The sequence below is a fragment of the Ursus maritimus genome, unplaced genomic scaffold (assembly GCF_017311325.1).
Source record: "Ursus maritimus isolate PB19 unplaced genomic scaffold, ASM1731132v1 scaffold_1, whole genome shotgun sequence".
Taxonomy (NCBI): Eukaryota; Metazoa; Chordata; class Mammalia; order Carnivora; family Ursidae; genus Ursus; species Ursus maritimus.
In genome coordinates, this window is record NW_024423343.1 from 18,666,325 (window position 1) to 18,689,460 (window position 23,136).

The 23,136-nt window shown below is 51.3% G+C and overlaps 1 protein-coding gene across 2 annotated transcripts in view; it reads right to left on the reverse strand.

Moving 5' to 3' along the window:
• Positions 1 to 4,278: 4,278 nt before the first annotated feature.
• The window catches only part of TTLL4 (tubulin tyrosine ligase like 4), a 37,373-nt gene continuing 18,515 nt past the window's right edge, over positions 4,279 to 23,136 (reverse strand). Inside the window, exons 2-19 of one of the 2 annotated variants that reach the window (XM_040640551.1) lie at positions 19,404 to 20,997; positions 18,420 to 18,529; positions 17,998 to 18,061; positions 13,749 to 13,870; positions 13,201 to 13,311; positions 12,769 to 12,845; positions 11,863 to 12,054; positions 11,693 to 11,775; positions 11,338 to 11,466; positions 9,878 to 9,985; positions 9,474 to 9,572; positions 9,015 to 9,149; positions 8,455 to 8,592; positions 6,772 to 6,874; positions 5,955 to 6,165; positions 5,746 to 5,816; positions 5,257 to 5,342; positions 4,279 to 4,812 (exon numbers count right to left, since the gene is read on the reverse strand). In XM_040640551.1, the coding sequence (XP_040496485.1) occupies positions 4,554 to 4,812; positions 5,257 to 5,342; positions 5,746 to 5,816; positions 5,955 to 6,165; positions 6,772 to 6,874; positions 8,455 to 8,592; positions 9,015 to 9,149; positions 9,474 to 9,572; positions 9,878 to 9,985; positions 11,338 to 11,466; positions 11,693 to 11,775; positions 11,863 to 12,054; positions 12,769 to 12,845; positions 13,201 to 13,311; positions 13,749 to 13,870; positions 17,998 to 18,061; positions 18,420 to 18,529; positions 19,404 to 20,899 (3,594 nt within the window). In that variant the 5' untranslated portion in view covers positions 20,900 to 20,997 and the 3' untranslated portion in view covers positions 4,279 to 4,553. Of the gene's footprint in view, positions 4,890 to 5,256; positions 5,343 to 5,745; positions 5,817 to 5,954; positions 6,166 to 6,771; positions 6,875 to 8,454; positions 8,593 to 9,014; positions 9,150 to 9,473; positions 9,573 to 9,877; positions 9,986 to 11,337; positions 11,467 to 11,692; positions 11,776 to 11,862; positions 12,055 to 12,768; positions 12,846 to 13,200; positions 13,312 to 13,748; positions 13,871 to 17,997; positions 18,062 to 18,419; positions 18,530 to 19,403; positions 20,998 to 23,136 lie in introns of both variants that reach the window. The other variant, XM_040640554.1, reaches the window with a different exon arrangement.

Below are 23,136 nucleotides of genomic sequence, written 5' to 3' on the forward strand. Positions count from 1 at the left end.
GATGAGCTTTATAACAGCAACATGCTATTGTAACAGTATTGTAGAATTGTTGAAATAACATGCTAGGTTACTATTACTTTATGGAAGACATATTTTTGGTGGTGTTACTTTATTTTAGAGTTTAAGTTTATTTAAGTAATCTCTACCCCGAACATGGGGCTTGAATTCACAACCCCGAGATCAAGAGTCACATGCTCTTCTGACTGAGCCAGCCAGGTGCCCCTAGCATCTATTTTAAATCTGCATGGAATGTTATCAGACACTTTGCCTAATGTTTTACATAATTCCTCCACCCTCATAACTACCCTATGAAGTATGCTTTGGTCTCCCCACTTCACCAATTGAAGCACAGAGAGAAAAGAGCTTTTCAAAATTGTGGTAGCTTTTCCAGTGACAGTCCCTAGCATTCTGTGTCCTAGTCCATCACAATAAAGGCACAAATAGGTTTTCAAAAACAACTATTGATCCTCCTTGTGTGCTTTCATCTATGCAAGAAATCTGCCAAGAGCAACAGAAGATTGCTTGCAGCTTTCATTGCTCCGAAGCTGATGAAAGGTTGTCACAAGAGCATCTATCGATCCCTGGACATTAACGAGGATGCGAACTCTGCTCAGGTGGGGGTGGGGGGAGGGTCCAAAGTCCAAGGTTTGAGAGGCTGGATCAGAATCCCAAGTGGCATGACATAGAGGTCCCTCAGCTACACATCTCTGAAAAGTCTCAAAGCAGTTAGAGGAATTCAGCCAATAAGATTCAACACGGCTTAATCTTAAATCTTAAGGACAAATCCAGAGGAAACGAGAAGGGGAGGTCCCGCAGCTGCTTTTGGTGACCCCCTTATTTGTGTAGCTAATTCAGCTGACAGGGACTTGGAAGTACCTACCATGTGCGGGTTATCTACCTCCTTCACAGCCCAATGCTGGATGGGTCTGGGGGCAACCCCGTGTGTTGTGTGGCCATGGTGATAGGGACAATTGCCCTCAATGAATAGCCTAAAATCTTAAGAACGCACCTGTAACAACTGTCCCTTGGCACAGCTGTTGGGTCTATGCATGTTCTTTGGCTCCAGTTCCAGCTCAAGGTCTCCTACTTTCTGGGCCCTGCTCTTCCCCCTTCCAGCCACCAGGTCCCCAGTGTTCCCTTGCTCTCTCTTTCTTATCAATGTTTCTCTTGGGATAGGACTGAGTAATTTCATTCAATTCACATACTTGCAATGCTTGATGTGTTTCTTGTCCCAGGGAATTGGCATTCTGTAAAATTTTTTTACATTATTTATTTGAGAGAGAGAGAGAGAGAGAGAGAGAGAGAGAATGCACACACAAGCAGGGGGAGTGGCAGGCAGAGGGAGAAGCAAGCTTTCCACTGAGCAGGGAGCCTGATGCGGGGCTCGATCCCAGGACCTTGGAATCATGACCTGAGCCGAAGGCAGACATTTAACCAACTGAGCCATCCAGGTACCCCAAGTATTCTGTAAAATATTAACCAAAGAAACCCCCAATGAAGAGTAAATCAGAATGAATCATGCTGGTAGTGTTTGTGTGGGGGTGATGAGGTATTATATAAGCCTGTTCTGGCTTTCCTCACCTCTAAAATGTCTCAGCTGCTTCACTTCCCTTGTGGAAAGGGCTTTACATTTCTTGCCTGCCTTCCCCTAGTCAAGGAACAGGGCTTGGACAGCAAATGGAGAAAGGAGTAACCATGTATTAAGTTCCCTTTACGTCCTAAGTACTTACTTAATTTTCACAGCCCTGCAATGTAGGTATTATTTTCATCTTATTTAAAATACCTGACTTTAAGGGTGCCTGGGTAGCTCCATCGCTTGGGCATCCAACTCTTGGTTTTGGCTCAGGTGGTGATCTCGGGGTCATGGGACTGAGCACCCCATTAAGCTTCACGCTTAGCGTGGAGTCTGCTTGAGGTTCTCTCTCTCTCCCTCTGCCTCCTGCCCCCCACCAATCAAGTGTTCTAAAATAAAATCTTAAACACCTGACTTTAAAAAGTTAGATGACATGCCCAAGGTCATACAGCAGAACTGAGATTAGAACCCGAGGTCAGACTACGAGGTCCGTGCTCTCTTCCTCTCACAACGTCACCTCTTCATTAGTATTCATTCTGAATTAGTTTTTCTTTTTTTTTTTTTTTAAAGATTTTATTTATTTATTTGACAGAGATAGAGACAGCCAGTGAGAGAGGGAACACAAGCAGGGGGAGTGGGAGAGGAAGAAGCAGGCCCACAGCGGAAGAGCCTGATGTGGGGCTCGATCCCAGATCGCCGGGATCACGCCCTGAACCGAAGGCAGACGCCCAACCGCTGTGCCACCCAGGCGCCCCCTGAATTAGTTTCTGATCCTGAGTGAATCTGAAGTGAACGGGAATAGTGGCCACCCTCCACGTCCCCACCCCAATCCCTACTCCATTGATCCAGAAATTCCCTGTATTTCTCCCGTCTCCAGACAGGGACTGGGTGTAAGTTACCAACTCAGAAAAACAGCGAACACGTTCTGACACTTACCGTACTACAGCTCCAAAGTTAAACTGTCGAAAAATTTCATTACTTCTCCCAAAGTCCTTATTTAGCTGAATACCTTATACCGTGGGTATTCATTGCTAAACATGTATGCTGAATGCTTAAGCAAGATTCAATTTCTCTCAAGGGGGAAGGGGGAATATAAGCCCATTCCTTTCTCCCATCCAGTAAAACACCCACACCTTCAGATGATGGGATGGAAATTAAAAATAATCTGTATAAACATGCTTTCAACTATTAAGGACACTTATTTTCATCCCTTACTTAACTGAGTAAGCCCTCCTCCCACCCCTGATGCCCACGCTGCCGCAACACTGGTCTCCTCTCGTTACAGGGATGCCTCCTGGGGACTCTCAGATGGCGGGCCGAAGGCCTGAAGTTGCTTTCCAAGGAGTAAACCAGTGCAGCCGGGCCTCCGGACCGAAGCCTCGCCCTGGACCAGCCACTCCAAAAGTACTGAAGCAGGTGGCCAGCTTTGTTAGGAAGGCCACGTCCTGCCCTCGTCACATGTTTGACATGGCACTAGGGTACTGCATGCAGGTAGGACACGGGGGAGCTGGCTTCAATTCTATCGGAAGGGACTGAACCAGAATGCCTATCCCGCTGGGCCTGACTCTGATGTCCTTGCAGCAGGTGCTGCCCCAGGACTTTGCCACCAAGCTTTCTTCACAATTGTCAACATGGCCTTCAGACTGGCCAGCGGAGCCATCTGCTGGGTGGCCTTGAACCCAGGCAGGCCTCTCAGTGACTCTTCCATGGCTCCATCCCAACTCGCCACTTAGAGCTCCAGGAGCCACGAAGCAGGGTAATCGTCTTTCCAAAACTCCGAGAGAATGAAGGCAGAGAGCCCGAGGCCAGGTGGCTGCTCGCTGGGCACCACTGCTAGAAAAGCAAAGCAAAGAGACCATGGGGCTGGGGAGGGAGCGAGCTACCAGGAAGTGCTGGCTCGAGCAGGAGCACAGTTCGAGGTGAAAGCACCTTTCTGACCCGCCCTATCACACCGTGTCCTTCCCCTGGACGCCACTCTGCCCCAGGAGAGGAGCTCGTGTTCTTCGTAAGCACAGTTCACTTGGTCAACCTTTTCCCACACTCGCCATTCTACTGAGTGCTGGGGAGGGAGGCAGATTCAGTTAAGACTACAAGAGTTTCGTCGGCGGTCCGACTAGAAGGCCATACTACAGGGGTGACTGCTCCTGCTTGCCCTCGTGACCTGTGAGCCAGACCCCGCTCATCAGAGACAGTGAAGGGAGTAAGCAGAACCCGAGTCTCCCTGTGTTGTGGGGAAATCACAGCTCCTGCCGCCCTCCCCCTGGACGGTGTCCTTCGATGCACGGACACAGACAACAGCAACTGGGATTACCTGGGCTCCTTCCCTGGGGCCGCAGGCAATTTGCAAAGCTCACAAGACCTCTCACCTCACAGAGTGCTAAGCACTAACACCCAAGAGAGAGAAGGCTCAGGACTACTGGCTGCTGAGTAGATGGAGGAGGGGAAGCCCCGAGGGCTAGGATGATAGGAACCGGCTTTATCGTGTATGGCCTCTCCCTGTCTACTGAAGAAGTCTGAAGGTTTCTCAAAGGGGCTTCTCGGGAGAGGGTGTGGGGTGCGGGGCCTGAGGGTGAGACCTGAGGATGAGGACCTTTGGAGGGACCTCCTCAATTACAGGCAAAGGGCTTCAGGGCATTTTCTCCTCTAGAGCTCTAACTTACTCCCTGTACCAAGGTCTACAACAAACCACACACGGCTCTCTGAAGTTAGAAACCAAACCCTGCTTTATAAGGCTGAGTGGCCATCAGTGGCTTCTCTGTGGAGATATGAGGTACCAGCCAGTGAACCTTCCTCACCTTCTCCCCATTCCCACCACCCTTCCACCCCTCCAGATACCCATCTCTGCAATTCAACCACTTCAAAAAAATACTTTGAGGAAGGGGCTGGGGCTCAGGCTGGCTGGCCGGCCAGCCGGCCGGCCAGTTCCCATGAGGTAGCTAACACCGGTGCTCCTAGGCAGGGGCTAGTGGAGAGAGGCCAGTCATGGGCTCACAGCAGCCAGGAGTGAGTCACCGGTTGACTGGGAGGTGGGGGAAGCAGAGAGTCTCGAAGTCTGCCCAGAGTACTTCATCATAGGTAACATCTGCATGGAGAGGCTGGGCTCTTTGCTGGTGTCCTCACTGTCCTTGGAAGAACTGGGTTTCCCGGGGAGAGGAGAAAGGCCAGCTTGGGTCTTCCTGGGCTTAGGGATGGTCCCGTCTTCAGAGAGTGATATGCTTCCCTCGGAGAAGCTGTGTTTTCTGAAGGATACAGGTGGGGAAAGAAATGGCTGAGACGCTGCGTAGCTGGGGCTTTAGCCGGTGAGCTGCCTTCAGACCTGGACCGGGCATTCACAATATTAGGGGCTACGCACCGCAAGTAGATGGAGATAGAGGTAACCATAAAATACATCTTCTTTATCCGAAGGCTGGAGAGCTTGGTGCAAATGTGAACGTGTGAGAGGGGGCCTCAAGGAGCCCACAGGCAGCGGGCAGAGCTGAGGGGCTGTGTGCAGGTAACCCTGCACTCCAGCTCAGCTGTGCCGGGCAGACGGGGAGCCACCAGGCAGAGGAGACGGTGGCCGCATACCCCACCCCCCTCCCCCAAATGGAGAACACTGATCTCATCATCATCTGGGAAGAGAGGAAGAAGAAAACTTCCTGAACTCACACCCAACACCCTTCCCTTGCCCCGACAGCACTCACCCCAGCTTGCCAGTCTCTGATTTGGAGAGAGCACCGAGTGCCACATCACCCTTTGGGATGGTCAGAAGTGATGTTGGGAGAGACCACTAAAAACAAAGGAAGCGGTGAGGCCAAAAGGGCTAGGCAGAAGTCAGGCGTGAGTGTTTAGGGTCCTGGGACTCTCTCCCGGCTCTACGTCTGAGTGATCATGGGGCTCTCCTCTTCCCTACCCTTCAGGCATGGGCCCATCTGGGACAAATTCTCTGTTTCTCCAGATTCAGACAAGAAGCTGAGGCTACAAAGCACTCTTTGACCCTTGAAAGAAAGGTAGCCAGGGAATCCTGGAGGCCATTACTCCCTTGAAAGGGAAGGGTCATGAGACACAGAGAGAGGGCCCCAGGGAGAAGTGAGAGGGTCTGGACCTACGTCCGACCCATGTTGGACTCTTAAGGTGGAGGACTGAGGGTGCTGACTGGAGGTGTCCTCCTCCCCCGCAATGGCGTCACTCACCATTGGAGCAGAATCAGAGATGGCTCCTGTGTGGAACCCTTTGTAGCACCAACTCCGAAGCAGATCTACTCCTAGGAGAAGATTAGCAGGGGTGGGACTTAAGAGGGTGGAATCGACTGGTCAATTCTTCTCATCAGGGAGGCCCATTTCTCTGTCTCCTATAATCACTCGCTAAACACGGCCTCCTGTGGGCAAGGAGGACATATCACCTTTGAGCTTGTTGCCATGGTACTTCTGTTCCCACTGGGTGGTGAGAATGTTGAAATATCGTGGCTGCTCAAAAAAGCGGAGATAGCGAGAGGAGATTCGAGAAGGAAAAATTCGTTCAAATTGACCACGGCGAGAAAACTCATCCTCCATCTCCACCAGAATCCGAACGTCATCTGGCGTCAGGACATCCAGTACAGATGCGTAGAAGTCCTAAGGGACAAGGAATGGAGAGCAAGAGCGTGTGAGAGGAGTAGGAGCTGGAGGCAGAGAATCAAAAAGCTGGGGGACAGTGAACACAGCTCTGCGGTCCTAAGGCTCCAGGACTCCCAAGGGAACACCAAGGCTGACCTCGTCTGTTCCCAAGCCTACTGAGCTTTGCTGTCGGAGAAGAGACTCTTGGGCGAGTCCCTGGAGCACAGAGGTTTTAAGAGGTTTGCTGGATGGAGTCAAGATCAGAATCTAGGGGTGAGATGTGGCAGCCGCCTTCGGTCGACTACTCTCATCTGCTCCAAGAAGACATCGAGCCTCCCTGGGGCTCACTGCATCTCAAGGAAAGCAGCCCAAAGGGTCTACAGCTCTGACAACAGGGGATGGCTAGTATAGCATCTGGCTAAGAGCGGTGGTTGACCACGTGATAAAGGCCATCAACTCTCTCCTGGAACAACGCATATGCCAGCAGGTCCCTGCACACCAAGGGAACCCGGAGCTGGGTCAGGAAACCTTGTCTTAGAGGGAAAACTGCTTGCCTTGGGCTCCCAAATGTTTCACCAGGGAAACTTTCTGTTGGCACTTGGGGGGTGGAGGGTAATCTCCTACCTGATCAGGAATTTTCTGGGTGAGATAATAGGCTTTCTTCATCTTCTGTGCAGTGAAATGCTCCGGGGCCATTCGACATTTACCCCTGGGGGAGCTGGGCAGGCTAACACGGTGGATGGAAGAGAAACAAAGGGTAAGGTCAGCAGCCTCACACCCTGAGAACATGCGGAGACAGCGTCCACGTCAGGACTCTTAGCGTAGCTGGTGGCGGAAGACAACTCCTGGGTGGGGTCCGGGGACTCACTGGGGTACCAAGCTGCAGTGGTTTGTTGGAGGGAGTCACCCCCTTCTCAAGAGAAGACAAAGAAGTTTGGACAGATATTTGGTGCTCGAGTAGATGAGACTGCAATGCACTCTACCCGAGTCGCTTGTCAGAGACCAAGGACCGTGGAATAACTAGAAGAGTATGAGGCACCCGCACTGGCTTGCACTTCAGTGGTAAAAAAAAGGACCCTGGAGTAATCGCTGCGTATGTCAGTTTAGTGGAACTTGGTGGACCCTCCTCCATACCCAGTTCAGCACTGGCTGTGCGACCCTGGGCGCACTACAGGACTCCCTGCCCGGTTTCCTCACCCACGTCACTACGATTACTGCTGACAGACACCAAGATGGCCTCCATAGAGCTCACGGGATGGCAGGTGTCAAGTGACAGCCACAGACAGAGCCACACAGGCGTCTACGAGGCATGGTGGGGAAAGCCAGTGTTGTTCCCAGAAAATCAGAATTGGAATCCCAGCTCTACCACTCTGTAGCCGAACAGCCATGGGTGGGCTGCCCAATCCCAGTGACTTCCAGTTTCCTCATCTATAAACTGAGGATACTAATACCAGCCTCATGGGGGGGCGCCTGGGTAGCGCAGTCGTTAAAGCGTCTGCCTTCGGCTCAGGGCGTGATCCTGGCGTACCGGGATCGAGTCCCACATCAGGCTCCTCTGCTATGAGCCTGCTTCTTCCTCTCCCACTCCCCCTGCTGTGTTCCCTCTCTCGCTGGCTGTCTCTCTCTGTCAAATAAATAAATAAAATCTTTAAAAAAAAAAAAAAAAAATACCAGCCTCATGGGGCTGTGGTGGAGATAAGTTACAGGTTTCTCCTTACACACAGCAGGTCCCAACTAAATATGAGCTCCCGGCCCTCCAGAGTGGTTCCAAGAGGTTTGGGGCCGTGGTGGTGAAAGTCCATGTGGAGCTGGCTTCATGAAGATGCTGCCCTCAGCTAGGCTCTCGTGGGTGGGGGAGGTCCCAACAGGGAGGTCTGACTGAGGGGATTTTCAGGAAGAAGAACCCCATGAGCAGAGGAGGGGACACGACGGAGGGACAGTGAGAAGCCACACGCATTCCAGAGAGGAGAATCAATCACTGATCCTTCCAACTCTGAGGTTCTAGGAGCGACTGCTTTGTCAGAGCACAGGAGCCAGGAAGAGGAGTAGAGGGAGGGGGCGCCTGGGAAAAGGAGGCCGGGGCCTCGAATGTCCCTGTGAGGAGTTAAAAGCTGATTCTGCAGGCCCTGTGGAGATTCCTGAGCTGGGAGCAACATAACCAGGCATGATTTTAAGGGGCACTGACGTGGGAAGAGGTGTGCAGGAAGACTGGGGGCAGACTGCGCAGCACGGGAGACCAAGCAGGAGGGGGCGCCCACAGGGCTGCTCCTGCTGCCGGCCGAGCCACAGCCAAGCAAGGAGGCTGACCTGGCGCTGGAGCGGCCGGAGCTGCTGGAGCTGGACACGACATCCTCTGCGTTGGGCAGGACAAAGCCCGCCAGGTTCAGAAGGTCACGGATCATCTGGCCTTTGATGCTGATGTCCAGTGGAGAGTTGGAGTGCAGGCTTGGGGGAAAGGGTACAAGGAGTAGTAAAACAGTTTCCGGCTATGCGCCCGAGTCAGTGCCAGCCCCGTTTATACCCTGCCTTCCCGACTCCTGAGCGCCATCATGGGCGACTTCTTGCCCCACAGAGAGTGAGTAACCTCACTCAGGGTGCTTCCTGACTATGACCTTCATTTGCCAGGGGAAAATAATGAGGTAGGGATCAAGTTGAAAAGAGCAACTTTTAATAACCTCTCCCCATCCTCAAAAGAAATCTTGAGATAATGGCGTAGAATGAGTGAATGAGCAAAAAACAGATCATGAAGGGAAAACACAAATTTTGGTGCAGGAAAGGTCTTCCCAAAGTCAGCAAGACTAGAGTGGAAAGAGGACTGTGAGGATACAGGCAGGGTTGTACTCTGAGTGCCCTGAGAACCCACCTACCTCGGGGAGATGTTGACCTCCAGGACCCAGGGCTTGAGGTTCTCGTCCAGCATGATGTCGAAACCAAAGAGCTCATGGCAGCTGTAGGGCCGTCGCACGTACATCTTCAGCAGGCTGGTCACATAGGGTTCTGACCTGCTCACGGGGAAGACCAAGCAAGCCTTCAGCGCGATTCCCGGGGGGCCCTACCTACAGCTGCCCTGACGGGGGGAGCTGCCTAGAGATGGGAGAACAGACACAACCCAGGAAAAGCAGCCCCCAAGAGATGCCTCTGATCTGGAGCCAGCTTCGGAAGACGAAGTTCAGTGAAAGAGCAGAATTCTATCCGCTCCTTCCTAGTCCCTGTCCTCGGAAACTGACGCACAGCGTGGTCAGTGTCTGGGGCGCAGCCGTGTGGAGGCTCACGAGCAAAGGGGCTCCAGCGGCAGGTCCCACACCCAGGGTGGTAGTGTGACTCACGAGATGATGGTTTTGACAACAACATCCTTTATCTTCTCCCAGATGGCATCACTATTGACTCCCTTCTGGCTCAGGTAGTTCCATAAAGCCTTCAGTGCCCTGCAAGGCAGGGGGGAGAGGGAGGCAGAGTCTGGGGTTATATTCTATGAATGGGTGATGAAGAAAAGAGAAAAGAAAAAGGAGTAAGAGGTCCAAAGGCGTTCTCTCCATGTCTCTTCTTTTGAGGTTTTCAATGAAGAAAGATAGGAGCCTGGATGGAAACAGACCAATTCTGAATTGCCCAGTGTTTACATAACCTTTGAGTTTCACATCAATCTTCCACTGACCAAGCCCCTGAACCTCCCCAAAGCCCAGAACCCTGTGTTCCCCTAGGCCTCCGCCTGACGGGGACGCTGCCTGGGTACCATTTGTGGCCCTGGCAGGCCGTTTCATCCGCATTGGCCTGGTACTTGACACTGTAGTTGGTCAGGTGCATGAACTTGTTGCCGAGGCTCTTCATGGAAGGGGAGTACCTGGAAGTGAGGAGAAAGGCAGAGGTAAGACAGGGAGACAGCAGGTAGACACAGGTCCAAACATTTCCCCACATCCTGAGGAGGTCGAGGACAAGCAGACAGATCTTTTCAGACGCACAAGAGCCTGAGAAGTATGGCTGCTGGCAAGGTTTCTAGAATACCACAGCTCCTTTATCATGAGCCACTCAAAAGACTCAGGAAAATAGTATGTTTACTCATTTCTTATAAAGGGAGATGACACAAGATACAGAAGAACAGCCCAGTGCAGGAGAAGCGTGGGACATCTCCTTCATCCCACCTCAGTTCTGCGGGAAGACCCACCTACATTCAGTGCAGGAGAGAACCTTCTTGTTTCCTCTTCCCCAAGTGACAATGCGATTTATAATAAGAAATTTACACGTGTGTCTCTGCCCCTGGTTCCTGGCGCAGAGCTCCTAACGCCCACGTAAATTCCTCAGTGGCAAGAGCACTACGAGCATCTTTTGACTAATAATTGGTCTTTGACCCCAGTTCCCGACACACAGCTCCTGAAACCTGTATAGTTTCCTGGGCGATAGGAGTGTCTCGTGTTCTAATGAGGCGAGTTTGGGTGGGTTCCTGGATAGGGTCTGATCACCTGACAGACCAAGCCATGATTAGGAGCTTGGAATTTTCGGCCCTGCCGCCCCTCAAAAGGGAGAAGGGCTAAAAACAGAATTAATGATCAATCATGCCTACGTGATGAAGCCTCCATAAAATCCCAAAAGCACAGGGCGCGTGTTCTGGGTGGGTGAGCCTGTGGGATGTGCTGGGATAGTGGTGCCCAGAGGCGGCAGGGGAGCGCTGCACAACTTGCCACACATGCTGCCCTGTGCCTTGTCTCTGACACCTCACCCTGTCTCTTCTATGTGGCTGTTAGCCTGTAACCAGACTTTACCATCTCCTTTCACGATAAGCTGCTCTGGCAGACTAATGGGAGCTGAGAAGGGGTCCCAGGAACCTCTGACTTCTAGCTGACCAGTCAGAAGCACAGGGGGCACCCGACTGGCTCGGATCCGCCGGGGGAGGGTGCGACCAGCGTCATACGGGGAGTTAAAATGCAGGACCCGGCTGGTGTTGCAGAGAACTGCTTCCTGTGGGGAAAAGCTCCATGCATTTGGGGACCAGAAGCGTCAGAGGTGAAGTGCTCTCTGTAACAGGAGACGCACAGGAGGAAAGGAAGATTGGGTTTTCCAAACACAGCCCTCCTTCTCCTTTGCCAACAAAACTAGCACGACGCGGTGTTTTTCTGCCTGGCGTCCTCCAGTTTCCCTCACTCTCAGGAAAACAAATCCCCAGAGCTGTCGGGGTGAGGTCTCAGCACGACCACATACTTGCAACTGGCAAAGCGGACGAGTCCATCTGAAAAGAGGTAAATCCGTAGAGGGTCGTAGGAGGTGACGTAAACATAGACTCGCAGATCGAACTTGCTGCCGCTGATGAGGTAGGGTCTGTGTAGATACCTACACAGGGAACGGCCAGCTTTAGGGACGTGGCCGACGAGACAGGGCTCAGCGGGCAGAGCAGCAAAAGCCAGCGAACAGTCCCCAAGGTGAGGACCTTAACACCGCGGGCTGAAGGGGGTCAATGGCTGGGAGGACAAAGGGCAGAAGAACCCTAAAAAAGGGAACCTCCGGGCTGAGGAGATGGGAGGATGAGGGCTGGGATGGGAGCTGGAGGCGGGCTCACCTCTGCACCAGGAGGGGCCTTCGCTTGGGGAGCTGACTCCACTTGTGAATGACCTGGATGCCAATGCCTCGGGCTGACGCTGGCTAGAAGTCAAGTGGCAAGGAGAGGAGATTTGCTGCCCTCGTTCCCACTCTCAGACCACGGCCCGCCGCCCGCCGCCATCCACTCACCGGTTTAACAATCCACTTTTGGCGGCTGCTGCTCTCCCAGGCTTTGCGCAGGAGCTTGGCATCCTGGGGCAGGATGAAGGACTGAGGGAAGAAGCTGAACTCCTTCTTGCCAAAGCGGCTCTGCATGCGAGACAGGTTCCGCCACAGTCGGTCCTTTCGCCCAATCTGGAAGGAACCTGGGAAGTGGTTTAGCTACAGAAGGGACAAAGGGTGAGAGCAGGGAGAGGGCCGAGGTGAGGCCAGGAAGACAGCAAGACTCTCGGGTGTCCTTCCAACCTCCTTAGCGACACTCTGAGCTCCTGATCCATCTGCCCACCGCCATCTGATGGTAAGTACTCTCTTGCCGAGCACTCACCAAAAGATGATTAAAACACAAACAAAACACATCAAAATGGAGTGCCCCCAAGGAGCTGATAGCTCATGAATAGCCAGAGAACAGTGATTAAGCCAGACATGCTATTATTCCCCTTAAGTGCAAAGAAAAAGCTGTTTTAAGTCTTTTATAGTAACAGCCTGTAGGGCGAAGACAGGAAAGTACTCGGCCTTCGCTAAGTCTGGGGGCAAGGGACTCCTTTGTCGCAACATGAGACCAGAGTTCTCTGTGCGTATCCAGCTTGGAGGACCAGAGGCAATGCACAGTAGTCACAGGAGAGACATGATTCACGGAAATAGTGCCATATCCCAAGACACACCAGAGGAGAAAAGTGTCTTTAGGGGGCTGCAGCTGCCCGGAGCTGTATGGCACCCGCGAGGGCCCCGCTGCCCCCCTCCTCCCGCACCACCTCCGCTCCTCTGTGCACGTTCCTGGCTTCTCCGTGGTCATCTCCTTTTTCCCCACGGCCCACACCAACCTCCTCCTGCCTAGCCCGAAGTCCAGGGGAGGGGCTCCCCAGAAAGGACCCCTACCTTCTGATGCTCCCGAATGGATCGGAAACTAGGAGACTTCATGTGGTGACCCCAGCAGCCTAGCCAGTCATCATTTCCTACAGAAGGCACATCAGGGAGTCAGTCCTGCTAGCAGCTCAGTCCTTGGGACAGAGAGGCTCAGAGGCCCCAGAAATACCGCTAGACCTGGGCACAGCTCCCAGACCCAGTTTCCTAAGAGTCACCATGGAGCTGTCCTACATGAGACTCTAGAGTCAGGAACAGAACGGCTCTCTGTCTTCTAACTCTGAGGACCAGGCTCCGGCCTGGTGAGATTTCAGAGCTGCGTCTTCCTAGGAGGTGGCAACTCCAGGCCAGGGCGCCCGTACAGCAGGACGTATCTCGGGCCCTCCTCCCATCCGGAGCCCACCTGTCAGGGCAGAGGACAGGCTCGCAGTAAGGCTGGTGACTCACTTTTGCTGATTTTGAAGTGGGACCGTCCAATGGTCTGCTTGACAATGTTGGGGGTCACTGTGCTCATCTTCCACCGGAGCAGTTTCCTCTGCTCCCAGGGAAGTTTCTCCACTGGGAAAAGGGGGCGGGAGGTGAAGAAGAGCGGGAGAGTCAGGGTTAGAAGTGGAAAGGTGGCACAGCTGCTCAGCGTTCCCTAGCGAGACATGTCACTAAGGAGTGTTCCAGGCCAGAGTTTCAAAGGCACACCCTTGGTGACAGAAAGGGGGGCCACAGTGGGGTGAGGAACGCGGACAGGAGGGAGGTTGGAAGGGAGAAGAAGCAAGGTTAGAGGACAAGAATGAAGCATGAGATTATGGGGCTGACAAGGGTCAGCTCAGGGACAGACATGGAGAAGTTCCCCGTTATCAGACTGGTGAACCAGGCAAGGAACCGAGCACCAGAAAGGCCATTCTGGAAAGCCCCTTGCACCCTACTGCCACCTCCTCCTAACTTCGCTAGCATCCTTCTCCTGGGGGCACTTCTGGGCTTAGCCACTTGGCCAGGGTTACCTCTCTCATCCCGGGTGCCAAAATAGATGGTAGGGGGCACGTTGGGAAAGAGGCTGTAGATGAGGGCTGGTCGGACAACTTTCTCACTGGAGAGGGGCTTGGTTAGAATCTCCGCACAGCTCCTAGGATGCAAAACAGATGTGTGGTAGAGAAAGGGGAGACCACAGCCCTGAAGTGCTGTGACTGTGTCATTTCTTTCGGGGTGCGGCCTTTCACATTGTGATTCTACAAAGACAAGTACTCAGTAATTATTTTGCAAGCAGGAATCCATACAGTGCCAGGGCTAACACCGTTACATGTCACCTAAAGACCAGATCTTCCGGTACTTCCTTCCGTGATACAGCTCCAAAATCTCCGGTGACAAGCCACAGGCAGGGGAAGCCCCTGGAAAGAGTGGTTCTGAGAGCAGGTACGCGACACTTGAACAAAGGAGTAAATGAGGAGAGAAAACAATTGATATGGAGAACGAAAAAGAAGGAAGAGCAGAAAAGACCTAGGAAGAAGTATAGAGAGCTTTAAACAGAAAAAGGAAAAAAAGGAACAGAAAGAAAAGAAATAGGGATACTTCTAACTCATTTTATGTGTAGGTTAATCTGAAGATATGCAGATGATGAAGGCTCTTCTCCATTCTGGAAATGATCAGGGACACAGGTTTTTATGTAACAGTGAGGTAACACGGGTCAGGGAATCTGGGGCAGTGGGCCACGGGCTCCAGCTGTTGCTCCAACAGTGCCTCGGCCAAGGCGATCTCAAGGGATCTCTAAAAACTGAACCCCTCAACTATGTATCGGGAACACGCGGACAGACCCAGACCATGTCTTTAAATAGCATCGGGAAAGGAGAAAATAGATGTGACTCTCTCGACGGAGCTGACATGACCCTCAAAGATTTACCGTATCAGCTTATTCCACCCGCTACTGCGCAGAGCAACGGAAAGAGGCACCAGTACGGACAATACTTCAGTGTTTCAAATCTTCAAGATCTTTAAAGAATGAGACTGGGTCAAGTTAAATACTAATTCTCAGTTAAATAATTCCAATGAATTCAACCCTCAATTCCTCATTTCCCAAATAGTTTATTTCAAAGGCTTTTAATTCACAGAGTTTGCGAATTTAAGATTGCTGAAAATCAAGGAGAAGGAGTTAAGATTTAGAAACAAAGACAAGATAGGAATGTAAAATGGTATAGCCACTCTGGAAAAGTTTTGGCAGTTTCTTAAAAAACTAAACAAGTGGGGCACTTGGGTGGCTGGGTCGGTGGACTAGGTCACAATCTCAGGGTTGTGAGGTCCAGCCCCACACCAGGCTCTGCACTCAGCTCAGAGTCAGCTTGAGATTCTCTCCACCCCCCCCTCTGCTCCTCCCCCTGCTAGTGCTCACTCTCTCAATAAATAAATACAATCTTAAAAAAAAAAAAAGCCCAAAACAAACACTAAAACATGCAACTACCATATGACCCAGCAACTGCACTCCAGGACATTGATCTCAGAGGGATGAAGACTTATGTTCACACAAAAATATGTACAAGAGGGCTGCCTGGTTGGCTCCCTTGGTAGAGCCTGTGACTCTTAATCTCGGGGTCGTGAGTTTGAGCCCCACATTGGGTGTAGAGATTACTTAAAAAAATAAAAAAAATTAAAAAAAATATATGTACATGAGGTTTACAGCAGCTTTATTTGTAAGAGCCCAAACTGGAAGTAACGCAAATACCCTTCACTAGGTAAACGTACCGTGGTGCATACATCCACACCACACAACACTACTCAGCAATGCCTGCAACAGCCTGGATAAATCTGCAGCAAATAGGCCGAGTAAAAAAAGCCCATCCCCAAAAGTTACATACGGCAATCATTCTATTTGTATAATATTCTTGAAACGACTAAATTATTATAGAACAGATTAGTGGTCGCCAAGCATTAAGGAGGGGCTGGTCATAGGAGGGAAGCAGGTGTGGCTATTAGGGCAACAGGAGGGATTCCTGCATCGTGGACATATTTGAGCCTTGACTAATGTTAACATCTTGGCTGTACTGCATCGTATTAGTTTTGCCAGATGTCACCACTGGGGGAAACTGAGTAAAGGGTTCAGGGGATCTCCGTATTATTTTTTACAATTGCATGTGAGTCTGCAATTGTCTCAAAATCAAAAGTTTAAGGAAAAAAAGGCAGAAAATGTTTGTTGGCTGCCTCTCGAGAGTACTGGACGGATCATCCTCAGGCGCCTGGCTTCTGGTCTACCAGTGTTGGAGACTGTGACCCCACAACAGTTAACTTCTCTGGTCCTCAATATTCATATCTGAAAAAAAGAGGCTGGACTTAATGACCTCCAGCTCTAAAATTAAGTGATTCTTAGAAAAAGACTATGAAACAGGAAAGGCAATAAACTACTGCTAGGTAGAGAAATAGAGACAGCGTTTTCAATGACCTTTCTATAACTGTCAACTTTTCTATAATAAAGCACAGAAATCTCCCACAATTTGGAAAAAATGATTTTAGCAATCCAAAAGTATTTCTGATTTTAGTCATCCTCACAATGCAAAGTGGTTTGGAATTCATCAACCTCCATTTGGTTGAAAATCCACCTTTTCAGCCTTGTATAGATAAGAAGGTCTGTACATCTTGTAGGGGTTAAATTAATCAACAAACGAATTATGAGCAAACACCTTTTGAGAATTTTATCTTTACGTAAATCAGAAGAGTTAAGTAAAGGGCCGTGCCGCTGTCTCACAGGAGGCCTGAAGACAAAGCTAGAGCGTCACTAAGTGTGGAAAAGGTGAGACTCCAAGTCGATCACATGTTGAACATCCTTCTCTTACGTGGACAGCAGAGGTCCTCAGTCAACATCCAGATGCACCTTTGTTTTTCTGGACGGAGGACAGGTTAGGCTCAAGGTAACAGAACCGAGGCACTCTGAAACTGGTGCAGTCGCCGCCGCCATCACACGCACAGAGCTACAGCTTGCCTTGTCCACACCAACCAAGGCATGGAAGGTCCCCGTGGCTTCATCCAAGGCACAGCAGACCCGGAGAAGAGCAAGCTGCATGCGCGTGCTGCATATGATAGGTATGGGCTAGCCTTGACACATGTGGCTTTTCACTGAAATTAGGAGAGACATTTTGCAAGAAAAACAAAACAAAGCTCACCAATTGCCAATACTTGTAACTTTGTTTTTCTTTTACATTTTCAGTAGAAGTTATTTTTAAAAAGAAAAAACTTTAATGTTTAATACTTTGGGGAGGGGGTTTCTTGATAATATTTAATAGACTAATAATGAGGCAAGGCGGCAAGTGGTGAGGGGAACAAGATTATGTTGGAGTGCTACCTTTCTACCCGAAAGCTGGCATATATGATCCTTTAGCAAGTTCCAAAGATCTTTAGCACAATGACATGCCCTCGTTTACTGTAACTTCCTCACAGTCCTGCATTCCTTCCTCTCCCCTTCCTCTCCATCTCAGTTCCGTAGCATCCTCCAACAACCTGTTTTATAAAAGAAGGGCCTACATAAAGAGACTCACTTTTTGGTTCCCTAGTCAGAGACAGATATCGCTCAGACTCCACCAAGGGCAGTCAATAAAATAATCTAGATTTAATAAAGCTAGAGGGTTTTAAATTCAATTTCTTATTATTAATAGGTTAATGTCCATCTTATTTCCCCTAACAAAACTAACCTCAGAAAGAAGCATTTCACAAAGCTCCAATTAGTGGCATACTCATCTCAGAAACTGCGTCTGATAGTGGGGCACATTTATAATGCAAGGTGGCAATTACCCTCATGTGAATGGCCAAATACTATGTTTCTCCATTAACTGCTTATTAATTTTCTTTTTACTTGAACAATTTCTTGGAAACTAATGACCAAACTGCAGCCTAAGAAACATGGTACTTTTTTAAAGCCCAAATGATAAAATATGCTTCTAGTCCCTTCCACTGGTCCTTGTTTGAAAATTAAAGTCTCAAATGTAAAAATCTGGTAAAAATGAGTTACAGTTAACATTAATGACTTTATAATCTTTTTTTTTTAAAGATTATTTATTTATTTGAGAGAGAGTGCATGAGCAAGCAAGCGGGGCTGGGGGGGGAGAGGGGGGTGAGGGAGAGAATCTTCAAGCAGACTGCCCACTGAGCGAGATCATGATCTGAGCTGAAACCAAGAGTTGGACGCTCAACCACTGAGCCACCCAAGAGCCCCTCTCTTTATAATCTTAAAGAGATGGCAAACGAGCCTGTACCAATGATGGACACAACACTCACCGAGAGATCACTGCTACTGACTCGCTGGTGGAGACAGCACTGAATGAGGAGCACTCTGAGTCTCCTGGAGGGGAAAGAGCAGAGAAGTTCCAGCAGGAAAGCCTGCTACACAAACCCACCAAGCCCAGGCAGCTCTTCCTCGGGTATCCTGGCTCAGCCTTCCTGAGGAGCCACGGGCACCACCCTGCAGCCTTGCTCTGCCCTCCGTGAGCTTGTCAGTAGCACAGAGAAAAGACTGGTGGACCGCAGGGCTGGTGAAGCAGTTTCCCAGAAGCCACTGCTGCCCTTAGACCCACGAGGCAAATGATCACTGTAGGTGATAAAGTGAGTCAAGGACCCAGTATACAACTGTTAGCCCCATTCCCTCGCAGGTGGTGACCACTTCCCAGCTGCAGGTAAGAGAGGGTCCCTTACTCACTCACCCTCTTCCTCTTCATTCTCATCATGGCTGCAGCAGTCCTCCAAACCATCTACTAGCTCTTCTTCTAGATCTTCAGCCTCACCCAGGTCTAGCTGGGGGTCTGTGGGTGAACTATAAGAAAGAATCATGCCCCAGCCCAGTCCGTAAGAGAGATCACAACTAGATTCTCATTCCTTCATCACCTCCCAGTGTTTGTCTCTTCCCCACTCACCAACCTGCTGTCTCTTGCCCAGATCTCACAACTCATTTTTCTTGCCCTCAGAGCTTAGGTCTAGCCATAGTTCCTCAACCCTATGGCCCCTGTTGTGCAGGGACACACTCTGTCTCCCATCTTCTCGGAAGTCCCTCATAGCACTTCAGTGCAAAATTCTGCATACAAATCACCATCAACGAATGTCTGATAATTGATTTCAAAAGTCCCTAGACCTCTGAGAAATCAGAGCACGCTGGTGGACCACGCTTCCGGAGAAGTAACAAGGCACGAGAGAAGGAGCCAAGTTTGTGTATGCCCTAACTCTGAAACGGCTATCAAACAAGGGATGACAGAGAGCCTGATTTGGTTTGGAATTAAGTAGAAAAGTCATAGGCCCCAACATTTGGTATTATTTCTTCCTGGTTGTAACCTAAAGCAGGGTCAGCAAACTCTTTCTCCAAAGGATTAGATAGTAAATCTTTTCAGTTTTATGGGCCATTCAGTTTGTTGCAACTACTCAACCCTACCAATTTAACAGGAAAGTAGCCACAGACAGCAGTAAAGGGATGGGCGAGGCTGCGTGTCAATAAAACCTTATTCATAAACGCAGGCAGTGGGTAAGATGTGGCCCACATGCTGGTCCAGTTTGCCAACTTCTGCCCTAAAGTGAAAACCAAAATTCCAGGGCGGCCAAATAATAAAACACCCTTCAGGGATGTAGGGTCAGTGTCACCAAATTACGGTGTATACATTCTGCTGCTCTAAAGGAATCAAAAACTTTCTCGAACTTACCTGATACCCCTAGCAGGGGAGTCCGGCCCCCTGGCTTCCTTCAGCCCCTCCTTCCCAAGCTGGCCCAGATGGATGGAAGACAGGCGGGTGGCCACGTCGGCGACACCAAGGGGCTGAGGGGGAGAAGGCAGAATGGGAGTTTTGTCTTCTCCGGGTGGTGGGGAGTCAATCGCAGATCCACAGGCAGGGCCGTGGCCGAGCGCACTGGCATGTGAGGCAAGGAGGTGAATGCTGATGCGTTTGGTACAGAAGACTGTACTGTCCAACTCCAAGGTGTCCGAGGCGCTAGGGAGGATCGCACTGCTGGCTCCGGCATCCTCCTGAGGGAACTGCTGGCCTGCCACAGGAGGTCTCCACTGCCGGTTCCTGCTGAGGAGATCACACTGCAAGCCGGGGCTCATGAAACAAGACTGTTCAAACTGGCAGCCTTGCCTTGGCTTCTTCTCAAAGCCTCTTGCAGTCAGCTTCCTCACGGCCTCGGTGAACCGAACCTCCTTGGTCAGAGCCTGAGAGACAAAGTCGCCATCCAGGCCACACGGACGCGGCTCTGCTCTTGCGGCGAAGCTACTCCGGCTGTACTGGGCAGAGGCAACACTGGTGGTCAAAGTGTCCACGGAGCCGGGGGCAGACAGGGCGCTGGGGGCGGGGGCGTCACCCAGGACGGTGCCGCTGCTCCTGGGTACCTTGTGTTCCACAGGCTGCAGTGCACAGTCTCCGGTGCCCCCCGAGTGAGGCCAGGGCACCAGATGGATCTTGGGTGGGGATACTGGCTTCAGGCCCTCCGCGGCCTGCGGTAAAGGCACTTTAGTGCTATTTGGCCGCATGAACGAGTTGTTATTGAGCACGGGCTTGTAGGACGAGGAGGAGGAGGTGAGCGGAGACGGGATCTTCCCTGAGATGGCAGCGGCCAGGCTCTTCCCCGAAGGGTTTTCCCCAGCCGCTCCCAGCGAGAGGTATGGATCTGTGGACGAGGACGCCATGGGCTGGGCCATGGGGGAGACCGTGAAAGAAGGGGCCTTACTGGCAGTGAGTCGGACAGGGAGGCTCTTCGGAGCGAGAGAAAGAGGTCTTCTCTCCGGCAGGCCTGAGCGCGAGCAGAAGGACTCCAGCTGCTGGTAGGGCTTGTGCCTGTAGCTGGCGCGGCGGTACAGCAGCGTGCCGCCCAACGAGTCCGGGAGGGAGTGCAGGTAGCAGCTGCCGTGGCCGGCGAGGACAGCCGAGCGCCCCGAGCCACAGAAAGTGCTGGGGCAAAAGAAATACGCTGGCTGGGGTGGCACACCCAAGAGGCCGGGGCCCAACGCCGCTGACAGGGTCCCCACGTGCCTCCTCTCCAGCTTCCAGATCGGCTTCACCTGCTGATGGGCCTGCGCCCAGCCTTTGCCCTCAGAGGGCTTCTCCGGTGGCCGGGCGGGCACGGTGCCTGAGGGGCCACTCTGCTTGAAGCTGTTTCCCCGGCGGAGGCCAATACTGTAGTGCTCTGTTCCTGCTGAGGCCATGAGGGGCCCCCATCATGGCCACGTGGCCTCGGGGCCCAACTCGGAACAGGTGCCACGCCCCTCCGGTAGGAGCGGCTGCATCCTCGAAGTCCGTCAGCCTGCAGGGGAGAGAAGCCATCGGGAAGTTACGGTGCCGGGAGGAGGGGCAGGGCGCTACGGTGGTCTTCTGTTAAGCAACAGAGCCCCGCCTCCGTCGCCCCTGGGCAGCCAGCCGGGGCTGTCATTTCGGACCCCGAGAGAAGAACACCAGATCCCTAGAGTGTTTCCAGTGGTCTTCCGGCTGCCCTCACGCAATCAGAGCTGGCTTCATCAAGACCGGGACTCGACGACTCCACCCAGGAGTCTGCTCCCGTGTTCCCACTCCCGTGTTCCCACTCCCTCGGAGCTCTCTGCTCTCTCTCCAAAGAAAAATAACATCTCTCTGTCTCACCATCCGTGACTTCACCGAGGGGCTTCCTTCTCTCTCCTAACGCCGGTGTGGCTCGGAAAAAGGCAAGTCTGGGGGGTGGGCAGGCAGAGAAACCAGCCAATGTCTTCCTCCTCACCAACTAATTCTGAAAGGTTGAGGGTCACTTGAGAAACCTATTTGACATCTACTTGTCCCTGACCAACTCCCAGCGGCCCCTGGTGTGGTCTGCTTTTCACGGCTAAGTGTGACAGCTGAGATACAAGCAGAGACTTCCCCTGCTGACCTCCGGGGCTCACTCGGAAGCCAAGACAGTGGTTTCACCTCCTCAAGCGTCTGGCCAGCTGTATAGACTCTAATCCCATCACACATGTTGATGGCAAAAAGAAGAAAGAAAATGGAACTGGACACCAACATTATTTTTACTTAAAGTGACCTTATTTCCAGCAGCCACAGTAGGACAGGAGAGTTCAGGGAGTAAAAAACAGGGGAAGAAGGAGGAGAGCTTTCTTTACCCTAAGTCTCAGGCATCAGTTTGGGCTGATCTCAGGGGGGAGGGCCTGTCTCAGACGTTCCCTCATTCCATGTTCCCTCTAAGGCAAAACCAGCCAGTAATTCTGAGTTCCAAACAGCCTGTTAAGTATGGTCGCCTACTTTCTAAATCCAAGTCACAAAATAATCTCCAGTTTTCACAAATGACAGCATCCAGAGGGGAAAAAACAAGACCCTTCTATAAGAAGTCACTCATCTGGGATAATTCTGAATGGAATCCTGGCATCCTTACCAAGGAACTGTTTTTGCAGTGGCTAGAGGGAAAGAATTAGCAGAGAATTGTTTTGTTCAAGTTAGTTTTAAAAAACATCAACTTCACCAGGAAGACGACCTCGTATTTTGATAAGAGACTAATGGCCAAGGAAGATCCACGACTCCTGTCTACATCTACAGGAACTGTTGGTGTTGTCGACCAACAGAAAGCCTGCAGAAGCCACATGACGTCACCCCCTTCTCCTGCAAAGGCTGGCCTACGTGGGTTCTTCCTCGAGGAGGGAGTACAAAAACCACAACTCATTGCTGTCAATATTCAATATGACAGTGGGCTAAAAACAGCCTAAGTTCTAAAACTAGATTTTGATGCCAGTAACCTCAAATTAAGGGGACAGAAAATGGACCTCCACCAAATCCAAACTATGGAAATACTGTGCAGGGGCTAATTACACTCCGTGCGTTTATGGTAGAGAAGCAGACACAGGGAAGAGTCAAAGTCTGTCAGGGACTTTACTAGACCACATGTGTGTGTTATGTACACCCAACAGATTCCCAGTCCCAACTCATGTCATCCTCTCTTGGGAATCCATGTCTGGCCCTACCGACGCGACCCAACAGACAAACCAAAATGACAGGCGAAGAGTGCCAAGGAAATGAAACTGCACTGGTCGGCCTCAAAAATACCCCACTTGTGGTTCCTCACATGCACCCCGCTACCTCGGACCTTCATGCCTCTACAAGTACTCCTCCTTGGAGTCTTTTCCTTCTCTTTCACCAGACTTAAAAAGTAACCAGCTTGAGGGGCACCTGGGTGGCTCAGTCGTTAAGCGTCTGCCTTCGGCTCAGGGCATGATCCCGGAGTTCTGGGATTGAGCCCCACGTCAGGCTCTTCCGCTGGGAGCCTGCTTCTTCCTCTCCCACTCCCCCTGCTTGTGTTCCCTCTCTCGCTGGCTGTCTCTCTCTCTGTCAAATAAATAAAATCTTAAAAAAAAAAAAAAGTAACCAGCTTGAATACCCCCTCCTCCAGGTAGCCTTCCCGGACTCTCCACTTTGCACAGGATGCCTC